At 47.7% G+C, this 16,200-nt stretch overlaps 1 protein-coding gene across 4 annotated transcripts in view; it reads left to right on the forward strand.

Annotated features, from left to right (window-relative positions):
• The window catches only part of clstn1 (calsyntenin 1), a 51,167-nt gene that overhangs the window by 27,479 nt on the left and 7,488 nt on the right, over nucleotides 1-16,200 (forward strand). For 2 of the 4 annotated variants that reach the window (XM_080764475.1, XM_080764476.1), the window contains 7 exons: nucleotides 154-316; nucleotides 1,241-1,291; nucleotides 2,736-2,893; nucleotides 9,336-9,484; nucleotides 11,490-11,734; nucleotides 14,458-14,628; nucleotides 15,937-16,082. In XM_080764475.1, the coding sequence (XP_080620601.1) occupies nucleotides 154-316; nucleotides 1,241-1,291; nucleotides 2,736-2,893; nucleotides 9,336-9,484; nucleotides 11,490-11,734; nucleotides 14,458-14,628; nucleotides 15,937-16,082 (1,083 nt within the window). The remainder of the gene's footprint in view (nucleotides 1-153; nucleotides 317-1,240; nucleotides 1,292-2,735; nucleotides 2,894-9,335; nucleotides 9,485-11,489; nucleotides 11,735-14,457; nucleotides 14,629-15,936; nucleotides 16,083-16,200) is intronic. The other 2 variants (XM_080764477.1, XM_080764478.1) reach the window with 1 other exon arrangement.

The raw sequence follows: 16,200 nt of genomic DNA on the forward strand, positions 1-16,200 counted from the left end.
TCCTATATACACTTTATTTCATAACCAACCACATGGTTTATGAGAGCCTTTTATGAGGAAGCTGGAAGCGTTGTTGAAGGACACAGTGTACTCCTCTGTAAATCAGTGTACAGCCATGTAAATCATAACCTGACCCCCTCTTTGTCCCCCCAGGTGTGTGACAAAGAGTGGCATCACTATGTGGTGAACGTGGAGCTGCCGTCGGTCACTCTGTTCGTGGACGGCGCCACGTTCGAGCCCTTCCTGGTCACAGAGGACTACCCCCTGCACGCTTCCAGGATTGAGTCCCAGCTCACCATTGGCGCCTGCTGGCAAGGTACATGTCTGACACGTTCTGCGTAGACCGCTGTGATGGGATATTATCTTTATGACATGGGAAATACTGTGAACTAAGAAATTATAACATTTCAATATGGAGGAATCTCAAAGTAGGAACCATTTGGTTCCATTTGTAGACTCTGAGTTAAATTAACATTCAGTATTCAGTGCAAGTGAATGTTTGGAGAGTGGTTATTAATGTTATGATGGTCGTCTCTCTCTCCAAAGATTCGGTGACTCGCGTTTTGTTGCTTGTTATTACAGATATATACAGATTATAGAGATAATAAACACTACCTGTACAAATGCACAACACAGGGAGGCAGAACCTTCACTAAAACAGCTGGGACAACGCTCCACGCGTCCCAGACTCTTCTCCCTTTTGGCTCCAAAACTATGGAATGAACTTCCCCGTAGTCTGAAAACTCACCTCTTCAGACTCCATGTTAGCCCGTAGCACTTGCCGTAGCACTTGCACTAGCCTTGACGACCTTACAGGCGTATGCAAAGGCTAAATGTATTTAATTTACATTAGCATTTTATGTAGAGACATAAGCACTCTATAGCACTCTATAGTGTATACTCATGGGTTCATTGTACAGACATTCTACTGTTAGACAGATGCTAGGTTCTTAGCTTGCTTATGATCCTTGATGACTATTTCTATGTGTTTGATGTATTACCATGTGTTGTTCTTTCTTACTGTAAATCGCTCTGGATTAAGAGTGTCTGCTAAATGCCTAAATTGAAAATGTTCTGTGTATATGCTATTGTCCAAGTACAGTATTAACTCTCTCCATGCTAGATGATTCTTGGATGATGCGTTGATGTGACCTCCTTGTGTCATATCTTAGTTTGTTCTTCAAATCCTCAACTCTCCTCCCTGTCTGTCCCCGCTCTTCTTTGTCTCTACCCCCTACAGACAACTCAGGACATGACAATGACACTGAGACAGTCTCTGAGCCCGCTCCAGGTTGCTCAAGTCTTTCGCTTATTCCTCAGATAATGTCCATTTGTCCATTTGTCCATGATGTCCGTCCCTCCATCCTAACTGCATCCTCATGACATTTTTCACTAGAATGACTCCGGTCCATTCTAGAAAGACTCCGGTCCATTCTAGAATGACTCCGGTCCATTCTAGCGGCACGATTCTGTTCTCTGTAACCCCATCACAGCATGATGCAGTATGGATTAGTGGATTCATTGTTGTGGGTTTCCTTATTGCCTGCCTCAGTTTTGCTGTCTACACACACACACACACACACACACACACACACACACACACACACACACACACACACACACACACACACACACACACATCCCTTGTTTTCATTCTTTCATTTGCTCTGCTCTCCATAAACATGATGCAGTTTTATCTCCATTCAGCCAATCAGACAGTTGGCGCTCTCAATTCCCGATACAAGCCCAGAACATAAATAGACAAATTTAAGATAAATTGAGCTCAAACCCCTGAACTGGCTGCAGTGTTTGGGCATGCTGTCTCCTCTTTCAGAGCATGACCTTGGTGTGATATGCACCATCTCCTCCGTATCACATAACAAGACCACAGCAGTAGCCTCACACCCACCCCGCACACACACACACACACACACACACACACACACACACACACACACACTCAGCCACACACAAGCACGCACGCACACACACATGCACGGCTCAGCTGGATGACTGCGTTAACCTTGAGATGCGGGCGGCCAGGTTTGTCACGGTCTCTGCAGTGACGCAGACCTATGCTCGTCATGTTTTGGCACAGCTCGATTCCCCTGCACGACTTTCTCACCTACACAGCACAGGGTAGCTCACAGCACTGAAATACCAAGGTGCACTGAAACAGAAAAGTACCAGACTGATTCGATAAGTGGTTCAGGTCACGTTGAATAAATGGGATGCGACATTTCACAACAGCCTTTTTTTCCCCACTTCTCCTCTGGTTTAATTTAGCCTGTTCAAACCCCCACAGCAAGGCTGTAAAGAAACATGGTGTTACCAAACACCATGTTATGGCTGATGTTGCATGTGGCTGAAGGCCTGCATCAAGTCATCCGTCAACCTCTCTCTCTCTCTCTCTCTCTCTCTCTCTCTCTCTCTCTCTCTCTCTCTCTCTCTCTCTCTCTCTCTCTCTCTCTTTCTCTCTGACTCTCATTCACTCATACTATCTGGGTCCCAGGCCTTGTACCTTGTAAGGGCATATATTCTAACTTGCATGAGCACCAGTCACACCGGCTTTGCACATTGAGACGGCACGCTTGAATCGCTGGCTGAGAAAAGGTCAAAACCGCACATTGTACGCCTGACTGACTATGTGTTTCTTTTCTGTGTGTGTGTGTGTGTGTGTGTGTGTGTGTGTGTGTGTTATACCTTCCCCATTCCGTTCATTCCGGTGTGTTCAGGCGGCAGCGCTCGCATGGCCCAGTTTTTCCGCGGGAATCTCGCAGGGCTCATGATCCGTTCTGGCAAGCTGGAGAACAAGAAGGTGATCGACTGCCTGTACACCTGCAAGGAGGGCCTGGATGTGCAGCTGCCCGAGGAGGTGGCTTCAGCCGTCAAGGTGAGCATGACACCACGCCACTCCAGAGACCCCCTATATGGGCCACACACACACTCAGCAACCGGACGCCTCGGGCTCAGACTGACACACTGTGTGAATTCCTGAGTTTAACTCAGAGAGTGTACTATACACATGGAATTTGTAGAGTTGCTCCATTTGTACACTCGGAGTTTAAAGGAACACTCAGCATTTTACTGAGTATGATTTAGATGGAACACAATGTACCCTTGAATGAACACATTCTTATTGGAAGGGTACTGTACATACAGTAAGTGCCGCTAGTCCTACTACTACGTTAGTTCCATAGATCTGAGTAGCCTTGCCGAGCCATGAGGCCCATAGGGGCAGGAGCCTATCTCCCGTTTCTGTAGCGTGAGGCAGCTTGATGTACAAGTACACCCCCTGGACATGACTCTATGCAACGTAGGTTACGTAGGTAACCACGGTTATGTGAGCGATTGGATCACTCCAATATATGATAGTTCCGTCCGCAGGCGGAGCGTCGAGCGGACTTACCGATGATCCCGTGCTAACAGCCACGGGAAAATGACGTGTGAGTGAGGCACCGCCTCCCGAGGTTACTTTGCTCGCACACGTCATTTCCCCTTCCTCGTACCCTTTCCGAGGCGCGATAGATCACCGCGACTATAATTGGAGTGATCCAATCGCTCACATAACCGTGGTTACCTACGTAACCTACGTTATGTAGCGCTATATTGGATCACTCCAATATATGATAGTACACTACCAGATCAGTCGGGGACCTATCAATGAGAACAAGAGCCAGGCCCTCCCGGTGGGAGCGGCCAGCCCCAGCTCAATCACAAAGAGGGGCCCACTGTCTCCGACGGAGCAGAGGCCACCCCTAAAACGGCTTGTTCCAACCGGTTCTCAGGGACCACATTGACGCGGTAGAACCTGGTGAAGGTACTAGGCGACGTCCAGCTGGCTGAGGCACAGATGTCCGAAAGGGGGACACCCTTAAGCTGCGCCCAAGAAGTAGCCATGCCCCGAACCGAGTGCGCCACCACCGCGGGCGGCAGAACCTGCCCCGCCAAGTGGTAAGCACAGGCAATTGTATCAACAAGCCAATGTGAGAGTCTTTGCTTTGAGAGCCCTTGGCCCAAGACTCTATCACCATAGCATACGAAGAGCTGATCAGTCAGTCTGACCGCCTTCGTTCGCACAACGTAGGCGTCCAAAGCCCTCACCGGGCAGAGGACGTGAGGAGCATCACCCGAGCCCTCCCCACTCAATGGAGGGACATAGGCAGACAGGTGAAGAGGCAGATTCACATGTCCCACGGACAGAACCTTCGGCAGAAAGGAGGAATTGGGTCGCAAAGTAACACTCGCTTTACCAGGACCCATCTGGAGACACTCTGCGCTCACCGAGAGCGCGTGGAGCTCCCCCACCCTCTTTGCAGAGGTGACTGCCAAGAGAAACGCAGTTTTCCATGAAAGGTGCTGAAGAGAGGCAGTATCCAGGGGCTCGAAGGGAGGTTTCCCGAGTGCTGAGAGCACCAAGCCAAGGTCCCAAGTGGGGACCTGAAGAGTCTTCACTGGGCGGAGGCGCCTTACTCCTTTCATAAAGCGTGACAGCAATGGATGCTTACCCAGCTGTCCGTCAAAGCCATCAGAATGGCATGCAGAGATAGCGGCCATATACACCTTTAGAGTGTTGGCCGCCCTGCCCTCGTCCAGCAGTGACTGCAGAAAGTGTAGCACAATCTGAACATCACAGTGTTCCGGGTCAGCACCACAGGTCGCGCACCAAGTGCGGAACCGGCGCCAACAAACCTGGTATGTTGTAACAGTAGACGGGGCCCTGGAACTCTGCAACGTATGTAGAACTCCCTCTGGGAGACCTAGACCCGACCACCTGCGCCTCTCAGGGGCCAAGCCCATAGCTGGAGGCGATCGGGGCGGGAGTGCCACAGGGCTCCCTGAGCCTGCGAGAGCAGGTCGGGCCACTGAGGCAACTTCCACGGTGTCCCCGCGACCAGAGACAGTAGCACCCTGAACCAGGGGCGTCTCGGCCAACGTGGGGCTATCAGGAGCAACCGATGTCCCACCATCTCGACTCTGTCCGGCGTTGCCTGGATCAGGGGAAACGGAGGGAAGGCATAGAGCCGCGTCAGCGGCCAGTCGTGAGCCACGGCCTCCAGGCCCAGAGGCCCTGGAAGAGAGGCCTTGAACCAACGCTGCAGCGGTCTGAGATGAAAGAGGCCTAAGGGGACCAGCGACGAGGCCGCTGTTAGCCGGCCCAGTAGGCGTTGGCAGTCCCTGACGGACACTGTCCGTCCCAGGCGGAACCTGTGGAGGAAGGACAGAATCGTGAAGGCGTGTGGTGCCAGAGAAAGCCCGAAGGGAAGTACCTGATGGCTGGGCACTTGGAAACACGCATCCTCCAAATCCAGGGTGGTGAACCACAGTCCCTCGGACATGGCCTGCGACACCCGGGCCGGGGACAGCATCCCGAACGTCAGGTCCTTCAGGCGGCAGTTGAGGCTGCGCCGATCCAGAATGGGACGGTAGCCCCCGTCCTTCTTCGGAATGATGCAGTACCTGGAGTAGAACCCATCGAGCTGTTCTGAAGGCTCTAACTTCCTGATCGCTCTCTCGGCGATGAGTGCGGTGATCTCCAGCCGGAGAATCACCCGCTTCGCAGGATCGGACACAGTAGTCTCTCGAATGCCCCTGTAGGGCGGTGGCCGACAACGGAATTGGAGTTTGTACCCTCTTAGGACTGTGTCCAACACCCAAGGGGACTCCACGCGCTCCCCCCAGCTTGCCCTTTGGGCCTGGGAGAAGCGGCCGATGCCGACCACGCAGCAGTCAGGTAGACTGCTGGAGGCCTGGGTTCGACCCAGAGGATCGGCCTCGCCCGGCAGAGGGGCCTCCACCCCCTCTGTTCTGGCGACGCCGTCTCCCTCGGCCCCGGTTACCCTGCCACTGCCCCTGGGGCTGGGCTTGGTACTGGTGGGCCTGGGCTTGGGGTTGGTGAGGCTCAGGACCAAGGCGTTGCTGCAAGCCGGCTGAGAGTCCTCGGCGTGCCTGCGACCACGACCTCTTAGGTGCAGGCCCTGCACGTGGCTGAGGGGTCTCTCGAAACTTAACCAAGGTCTCCCTGTCCCTGCGTAAGTTCTCCGCTTTGCGAAGTATGTCGTCCACCCCTGTGCCAAAGGTAATGCCTGGTGTTAGGGGGAGGCTACAGAAAGCCTTCTGTACGTGAGGCTCTAGGCCTGACAGGGACAACCAGAGCTGACGGCGCGATTCCACCACCGAGGCCACTGCCTGGCCGTTGGCTCGCACTAATTCGGACTGCAGAAGACCCAGAAGCCTGGATACTTCCATTGCCTCGTCCGTCCAACGCTGTTCGGACCCTTGGAGCTTGGGGAGCAAGTGCGCCAAGTAGGAGCCCAGCAGCATGGCTGCGTTATTAAGGCGTGCCATGACCGCAAGGACATTAAAGGTCCTGTTCAGGAGCTGTTCACTGGTCTTCTCCAGGCCAGGCTTCAGCTGAGGGCCTTTGCCCCCAATGATCTCAGCATCAGTGAGGAAAGTAGCCGCCACAACATTATCCATAGCAGGATATGCATCAATCCCCATGGCATCCTGGTTCGCCATGCGGGTCCATGGAGCGGTCTCTCTAGAGGAGCGAAAACGAGCCTGTGGCCCGGACTTCCCCATCCTGGACCAGCTTTCGCTGAACGCTGCAGCAAACTGCGGGCACATGGGGATCTGCGCCTTGACGTCCTGTGGATCTGCCCACTCAAGGCCCAAAGTACTCGCCACTCTTTCCAAGAGAAAGCGCATAGACTCCGTAGTTGTCAATGGCTCCTCCGAGCCAGCAACTGAAGGTTCGTCGTAAACTGAGGCGCTCTCAAGGAGATCCGGATCGTCTGGGGCGAAGACAGTCACGACGTTGTCGTCGTCAGCGACGTCCAGAGCGTCCACATCTCGGCGTAGGCACTGAGCTCTATGCTCGAGTGTATCCAGCTCCACCCTAGGGTGTTTGGAAGCCGGCGGGCCCCTAGCAGGGAGATCCCCACCCTTGGCGGGGTCTCGCCCATCAACCCCCACACCCACAGCCTGTGCCACAGGTGCAGAGCGACTCTCCCACACCGTCCCCGACGGGGGGAGATCACCGGTATCGGGGGGGGGGGCCTTGCTGTTCGGCCATATTCTCCATGGCCTCCAGCCGGGCCGCACGGAGTCTATCTCCCAGTAGGTCGCAGGCTTGGCACCGCATAGGGTCTGCAACCGCTGCGCGTGCATGCCCTAGACCCAGACAACGGAAGCAGGCACGGTGCCCGTCTCCGACGGGCATCGGCCCCTTACATGAGGTACAGTGGAAGGTCATGCCGCCACAATGTGACCCTCAAATCACACACTGTATATTAGCCCTAGGCTTACACGCGTGACCAGACAGCAAATATTAAATATACAGTTACTGCGTAACGTATGAAATATCTAAGCCGTATCACCCACCGCACATTGGCCCTTGGCTCGTACGGGTGACGGCACCGAAAGAGTTAAGTATACAGATAAAGTTACTTGTGAACTTACAAATGTATAAAGCTTTGTCACACACCATATATTGGCCTAGCTTTAGCTCATATGGGTGACAGCACAGAGAGTTAAATATACCGATGAACAGTTACTATTGAACTTACAATTGTATAACGCTTTGTCACACACCGTACATTGGCCCTTGGCTCGTACGGGTGACAGGACAGAATTATTATATAACCAGTTACCCTTGTAACGTATATAATATACAGTATAATTATCACACGCCGTATACTGGCCCTTGGCTCATACGGGTGATACAGACAACAGTCAACTGTGCAACATATAAACCTACAAGGCTGTATCGTATACCGTACACTGGCCCTTGGCTCGTACAGGTGACGCGACAGAAGTTATTATATGCCAGTTACCCGTGCAACGTATATAATATACAATATACGCTATATCACACAAAGTATATTGGCCCTTGGCTCATACTGGTGACAGCACAGAAATTATTATATACACAGACACCTGCGTGCGTATAGAATATATAATGCAAACTATGTCACACACCGTATATAGGCCCACGGCTCATACGGGTGACAGCACAGAGAGAGTTAAATATACTGCTATGTTAACACAATAATACCGTATCTGTATAATATACAGTCACTTGTGCAACGTATTATACTATGCAGAACCTTATCACACACCGTTCAGTAGCCCGTGGCTTTATACGGGTGATAGGACAGAAAATCAGTATTACTCAACCTACTTGTGTAACATATAAAAATATACAAGATTTCAAATGCGCACCGTGTGTTAGCCCTTGGCTTACACGGGCAATAGAAGCAATATAATATATACACTCTGTAATATAATATAATGGAAACCTTATCACACACCGTTTATTAGCCTTTGGCTTTATACGGAGGGACAACACAGGCAAAATAACAGGTATAGTGCTTGTGCAACTGACTTAATGTCATGTAGTGTTGGTACTCCAGCCAACTGAGTGAAATCAGCTATGTGCTTGGTGTACTGCTGAACGGTCGATTTTAATTGTTAAAGTAATAAGACGGGGAAGTGGAGAACGCGTGGCGTCTCCTTCTTTCCCTGGGAGACGAGCTAGCTGCCGAGTGGCTAGCGAGACCCGCTCCGCAGCCGTCTAGGGAAGGCGTCCGTTCCCGAAGTGAGAGCCGTGAGGGACCGGCAAAGCAGACAGACCGTCAGACAAACGAAAGACAGCTAGTCAAACAAGGGCAACCTCCTATGACGCCGTAGCGCGAGCGACCGGCTCGTGCCACCGTAGCACGGTGGTGTTTTTAGCTAGTAGCTTCCAACACACTGATACAAGAAGGCAACTCTGAGAGGAGCCAAGCTGGCTGCTCAAAAGGAGTTATACGCTTCTTACGGTAAATACCTTTAGTCCTTACCAATCGACGACGCCGAGGAAAGAAAAGAGGAAGGGGAAATGACGTGTGCGAGCAAAGTAACCTCGGGAGGCGGTGCCTCACTCACACGTCATTTTCCCGTGGCTGTTAGCACGGGATCATCGGTAAGTCCGCTCGACGCTCCGCCTGCGGACGGAACTATCATATATTGGAGTGATCCAATATAGCGCTACATAACCCTTGATGTTGAGTGCCAAGCAGGGAGGCACTGGATCCCATTTTTAGAGTCTTTGGTATGACCCGGCCGGGGATCGAACCCCGGCCTCCCAGTCTCAGGGTTACTCTAACCACAATTCAATTCGGCTGCCGTGTTAAGTGGGCCTTGATTCAGCGTTAAGTGCATGGGCCCTGATTCAATTAAGGTTGAGAACCACTGTTATACGGTAGATGACACTTAAACAAAACATATAGATACATATACATATAAAAGAAGATCCTCCCATAAGCAACCCATTGATGTTCATTCCTCAGGTGGAGTTCAACCCCAACCAGTCCTCTCTGACAGTGGAGGGCGATGACATCGACGCCTTCGATAAGGTCATGCAGCACATCTCCTACCTGAACTCACGCCAGTTCCCCACGCCCGGCATCAGACACCTCCGCGTCTCCACCACGCTCAAGTAAGTAAGCCATAGTAAGGACATTTATAACACAGTCAAGGACGCCCAAATTAATATGTATTTGGCCGCGGACCCCCGTCTGAATGTAGTTTTGATAGGGGTACAGGTTTTGTGTTGTTAAAATTATTTAAAAAAAGAAAATTAAATGTAAAAAGAATAATCGAAAACAAGCTCACGGTGTTGTGAGCTTGTAAATAGGCTATTTTCAAATAGCTGACCCCGCTTTGAGAAGTGCTGATTTAACCACATGAAACCTATAGTCTGGGCATGTCATAACAGGTCAACATTTGTCGAAAATAGTCCAACATTTGCCAAAAAATAGCCGCTGTACAGACTCATAACGTGTCACAACGTGTGAGCTTGTCTTTGTGTCTTCATGTCTGCCCACGGCTAATCTTGCAAACCACTGGGGCCGATCAGTGGCAAATTTCTTGTGTAAACTGGCAGTAGGCCAAGAAAATGCCATCACAGATTATATATATTTATACCAGAAATCAACGGAGAGGCAAATAACTGGATATTTGGATGTCGATAGGACATCACAGTGTCATTGTGACCTCGTCAGCATGACGTCCAAGATCACGTGGAAGCAGCAGTTATTAGACCCTGGCTCGTTAACTGCATCTGTGAGTCGAGGTCAGCAGATGAGCTTGTGAAGGTTCCTGCGGTTCCTGTAACAAAATCAATTATACAATATATATAAATATATATTATAGAGGTAAAATGGAGGGCAGGTGTTTCTGAGCCGGCAATGCTGCTACAAAAGGAATGCACGCAGCAGCTTAGAGGGAAACGTCAAGGTAGATAATATAAGAAGAAGCTGTGTTCTAACATTTGGAATTCTTTATCTTATTGTCCTTGGCTCGGTGTGTTAGTACAGTGTTGACATCCACGGCACCCGAATGCAATATTCACAAGCAGTGGTGGAAACTATTTCCATTTCCAAGTCACATTTTTAATACAAAGGACTTTTATTTATAACAGAGTATTTCTACATTGTGGTATTGCTACTTTTACTTAAGTAAAACAAAATGGGAGGGTTTCTTCCACCACTGTTCACAAGACTGTAGTGTGAGGAACAAAGATAAGTACATTCATGCACAGCATGGGGGCCGCCTGCTGCAGTGGTATTACATTCTGGGGAGAGATATTGCAGAACATTATTCATATTGAGAACAATAAAAGCAAAACTTCACTTTGCCCCTAAAAACGTGGTAGTTTAGATTTGTATGCCTGCTGCCAGCTCATTCACGATGTGCTTCACTGTGTGCAATAGTCAAATATTGTGTCCTTCTTGCCTTCTTTTATTTGTATTTATTTTCTGCATCTGTTGTAGTTTTGCAAAATACACTGATTCGCCAATTCCACTTTTTGGTGAGTAGCCAGCCTTTGCAATGCATATTGCCCCAGGCAGATCAATGCATATTGCCCCAGGCAGATCAATGCATATTGCCCCAGGCAGATCAATGCATATTGCCCCAGGCAGATCAATGCATATTGCCCCAGGCAGATCAATGCATTTTGCCCCAGGCAGATCAATGCATATTGACCCAGGCAGATCAATGCATATAGGCTATAGTCAACCAGGGCCCAGTAGGCAAATATGGAGCGGGACATTGCAAGAGATTCGTTCCTTTTTCACAACAAAGACGGATGCCGCCATAGCAGCAGTAAACGGAACATTTGTGCTCGTACTGGCTAAATATTAAAAATAAAATAAAATAATAATAATGAATTTCTATCGAATATCTTAGTTAAAATTAATTTGAGTTGTTATTTTTAGCGTAACGGTTGCATTTGTAGCCAAGGTGAGACCGTAGGCTAATATTGTGTCCGTAGAACACAATCCTTTAGGGTGCGCTTGTTTTACACTACCGGCTACTACTAGGGCGGGGTCTACTAAAAAAAATGTAATACTGAGAGGGACGAGACTAATATCCACACAGTGATATTAGTATTGCTACGCTATTGGAACTTGAAGGTAAACCTCATGTCGTCCCCTCAGGTGCTTCAACGAGGACGCATGCGTTTCGGTGCCGGACGCCGAGGGCTACGTCATGGTTCTGCGGCCTGAGGAGCCCAAGATCAGCCTGAGCGGCATCGACCACTTCGCCCGCAGCGCCGCCGAGTTCGAGAGCCAGGAGGGCGTGACGCTGTTCCCCGAGCTCCGCATCGTGAGCACCATCACCCGCGAGGTCGACGCGGAGGCAGCCGAGGCCGAGCCAGAGGTCGCTGAGGACGACCCCACGGGTAAGGGTTTGGGAACCAAAGCTACAGGAACTAGAGAAAATGTTGTTGTAATTCCGCTCCTACAGTAATATAAAATTGTGATCAAAAAGATTATATTATTTTACCAAACAAATAAAAGATGATACAGATGATTAATTGTGATACGGATAAATTGGAATATTGTCTTAGCTGCAGTGATCCAAGCCGGAACACAGTCGATTGATAATGATTATTAAAATAAACATGTTCTGAAAATGCACACGGCCCACCCATCTGACCACTTAACACGGCAGCCGAAAGGCAATAATTCACAAATTTTAAAACTGTTCAAGTGAACTTGCAGATCTGTTATTTATAGGCTACTTTTGGCGTGACATTGTCATATGATAAAGTATAAAGTAGGTCATCCATTTATATATTTAAAAACAAATCTAGAGATACAATATTTGTGCCGAACATCAGTTACCTGTATGTACTGTACATACAATTTTTATGAACACCTGCATGCAATACATTCCTGATCTTCTTAACGTTTGTACCTGAGGGGAAATGTCTCTGTTAGTTGAGTTACTGTGATGGTGGGACGACTCCACGGTGGATAATGTACGTACAGTAGAAAGGGGTTATTAGAGACACTGAACACAGAGGATTAAGACATGGGGGAGCAAGGGATTGGAAAAGAGGGAGGGAGAAAGAGAGATGGATAGAGGGAGGAGTTGTTTACTACAGACTCTGTGGGGAAGGGGACATTTGACCAGCCGTGCCATCTGTCTGGCCTCTATATGAGGTGAGGCGTGGCAGGGAGAGGCGAGGGCAGAGAATATAAGTAAGGGGGGGGGGGTTACTGTACATAGGAAGAGAAACAAAGTACTTTGCTGAACAACAGGCCATATGGGACAATGGGCTTAAACACAGTTAAAAACCCTATACTCAGTTGACCGTATTCCCAATACTAGGCCCAAGACTGTATTCCCATGGGCCCCGGTACTTCGCTGATCGTATTCCTAGGGGATACTATACTAAATATCTTCACCACAAATAGAATCTACAAGCTATAATATCTCTGCTGTTGGGAAGAAACCAATTAACTCTTCAGGAAATGAAGAAAACCTTATATTTTTTATAGCAATGCAATACTGCCTCATCAAAGTTGGTGTGGTGAATGTATATACCGGTATTGTCAATTACTTGCATCATGGGGAGAGGTGATGGAGTTAGCTGCTTTAGGAGACAGTTTGAGGGTCCAATGGAGTTAAGAGGTTTTGTCTGAAGCACTTTTTACTACTTTTCATTGGTTCAATATTCTTTTTTACCATCACACAGACATAAAGGGTGTTCAATAGCACTGATTTATGCAAAAATATATATAATCAAAACCCTAAAAAATGGAGTTAGGTGGTTTCCTCCCGACAGCAACGCATTATACAAGCTCACAAAAAACAACGAGGAAAGGATTGTGATGCTTGGGTTCAAATGGTTAAAGTCCTGCTCCTCTCTTGACATAATGAACTCGTGCTCTCCACCGGACGGCGAGCAAGGAGCTGTAATCAGACCGCCTGCAAACAAACAGGCACACAAGGAATCCATTATAGGAGTTCCTGTAGCGTAGACTAGAGCCAGAAGATGCTAATGGCACAAATACATCTTAATAAAGATGTAATGTGGGCCGTAATAATAGAACACACGTTGTCACAGGGGAGAGTTTGCTTTACACCAGCTGACTATATGATCATCTTTTATTACGCTGTGGATCTGCAGGGGTCTAGCTGTGTGTAGGATGGTCGGTCTGTCTGTCTGTCTTGTGCACACTGCCAATTTAATTTGATAATAGAAGAAGGGGTCTCTGACACAGGCTGAAACTTTGCCCAAATTTGGCATCATGTACTCAAGGAAAGCTTATACTGTGTCTGTCTGTGTGCATGTGAAACTGGGCCCAAAGAGCTACCAGTCCATCCATATTCTCAAGTCACACTCATAGCCAGTTCTCCATTAAAGGTTCTTTACTCCGGAATACACATATACTTATTGCCAACTTCTCATTCTTCACTCTGTAACTTTAAACATAGATTGAGGGCCAGCCTGATGAATCAAGCCTCTCCACGACACAGACGCACATACACTTACGCACACTCACGCACAGACTCACACACCCACACATTCAACTGCACACAAGTGTATTTGTTGTTTGACATACCTTATGTTTGATTACTTTGTCTAACTTACTATTTGTTTATTATTTTAGGTGAGAACCATGTATAAGCCCTTTATGGGTTTCTTTTCTCACCTGCGCTTATTTTTCTCTTTTAATAATGATAATAATGCTTTTTTTTTTTTTTTTTACACTTTATTTTACATTTTGTTGTATCCGACATGTAAATATCCCCCCCTCCCCCCAAATCAAGGTCAGAACAAGACAAATAAAACAAAGACAGACAGTACAAGACAGTAAAAGTAATTAGTAAACTAGTTTTGAAAGTACTAATGAACAAAAAAATAAAATTAAAATAAAATAATAATAATAAAATAAATAGTATTTTCCATCAGGGTATGGTATCTAGGTTACATACATTGTATCCATCTTTCAGTTTAGATAGTAAGTTGCTCTGTGATAATAATGCTTTTTGTACTGTTTTTATTGTGCGAATAAATAAATAAATACAATAAAATAAGTCTCAAACCCTGCAACTACTCCTCATCCCAGACTAAAATGGCTTTCTTCTCCTCTCTCCCGCGGGTCCGTCCAGTTCAAGAGACGGTGGTGTCGGAGGAGATCATGCACAACCTGGACACGTGCGAGGTGGCGGCCATCGGAGACGAGCTGGACGGCGAGCACGAGAGCCTGGAGGTGGAGCTGTCCCTGCTGCAGCAGCGTGGTCTGGAGATGAGCTCCTCCAACCTGGGCCTGGTCATCACCGGTATGTATACTGTACACTCATGGACAGACCTGTGCTAGGCCAGACACTGTACCATAACCCCCTGGTCATCACTGGTAGTACGGTACACTCATGGACAGACCTGTGCTAGGCCAGACACTGTACCATAACCCCCTGGGACCCGAGACCAGATTCGATACAAATCCTGACAGTTTTCTGGAGAAAAAAAACGATGTTTCTATGTCAGTGGTGCGCAAACTTGTTCATGTGTTTGGTCGCCGGACCCCCCATCTGAAAACATGTTGTTTCAGGGATCCGCCCAGAAGCAAAGATTTGAGTTCAAAATGAAGATTTGCACACATTTTCATGATTTTTTAAATTTAGCAGATCTACAAGCTTGTAATCTGCCATTTTTCAATAGCTAACGTATAAAATAATGGTTAAAAGTGGTTAAAACCTAAAGTAACACAGATGCATTCCAGGTTTTAATGGGATAAATGATGTAGCCTATCCCCATATAATGAACAACTGTAAAGAACAGACACACATACTGTACGCTGAGGCATCGGATGAACATGACAAGCTTACAGTTGTATCCTGCTGTGCGTGAAGACGACCGCATAGAATGGGTTTATCTAATCCCATCAATTCACCACCCCATAACCATGTTCAAAATGTTATGCTAGCACATGCACACAATTGCAGTGCCTACTCTTACTCATACATTCTCGCATATCTTTTCAGATCTTTTCAGATAGAGACTAAATCCATTTTGCAGCTATTCATCAGCCTATTTAGAAACATGCAATCCCATGGTATATATTGTACTTTCCCACAACATGGGCATTTGTTTACCTGGTATTTTGATTTCATTTGAGGCACTACAATCTACATTGTTCTCTCTGCACTCGGTTTATCATGTGACTATTTACCTTGTTGTTTGTTGTCCCATCTTACAACTTTTAAGTTACTTTAGATAAGAACGTCTGCTGAATGCCTAAATTGTAGTTGATTGTAAATTGAGGTATGTCAAATAGCACTATCTGCAGCTGGTAGTATCTCCTGTTCATGTGTGATTATGCAAAGGCTAAACTTATGTAATTTAGCTAGCATATTATGTAGACATAGCACTCCATAGTGTGTATACTCATAGGTTCATTGTACAGATATTCTACTGTTAGACCAATTTTAGCTTCTTAGTTTGCTTATGATCCTTGATGACTATTTCTATGTATTTGATGTATTACCATGTGTTGTTCTCGCTTACTGTAAATTGCTCTGGATTAAGCGATTGAGCGTCTGCAAAATGCCTAAATTGTAAATGGACTGTGCCTCCTCTCTGTGGTACAGGCGTCAACACCATGGCCAACTACGAGCTGGTGCTGCACCTGATCCGCTACAAGAACTGGCACACAGAGGCTCTCTTCGACAGGAAGTTCAAGCTGGTGTGCTCCGAACTCAACGGCCGCTACGTCAGCAACGACTTCAAAGTCGAGGTATTTATTGCCGGACGTCGGACGGACATGACCTTTCTTGGTCACCTTTGTACAAGAGAGATTGTGTCCTCAATAACTTACCTGGTGAAATAGAGGGACCAAAAGAAACAAATTGATG

This window comes from Protomyctophum bolini, assembly GCF_963924005.1.
Source record: "Protomyctophum bolini genome assembly, chromosome: 5".
Lineage (NCBI taxonomy): Eukaryota > Metazoa > Chordata > Actinopteri > Myctophiformes > Myctophidae > Protomyctophum > Protomyctophum bolini.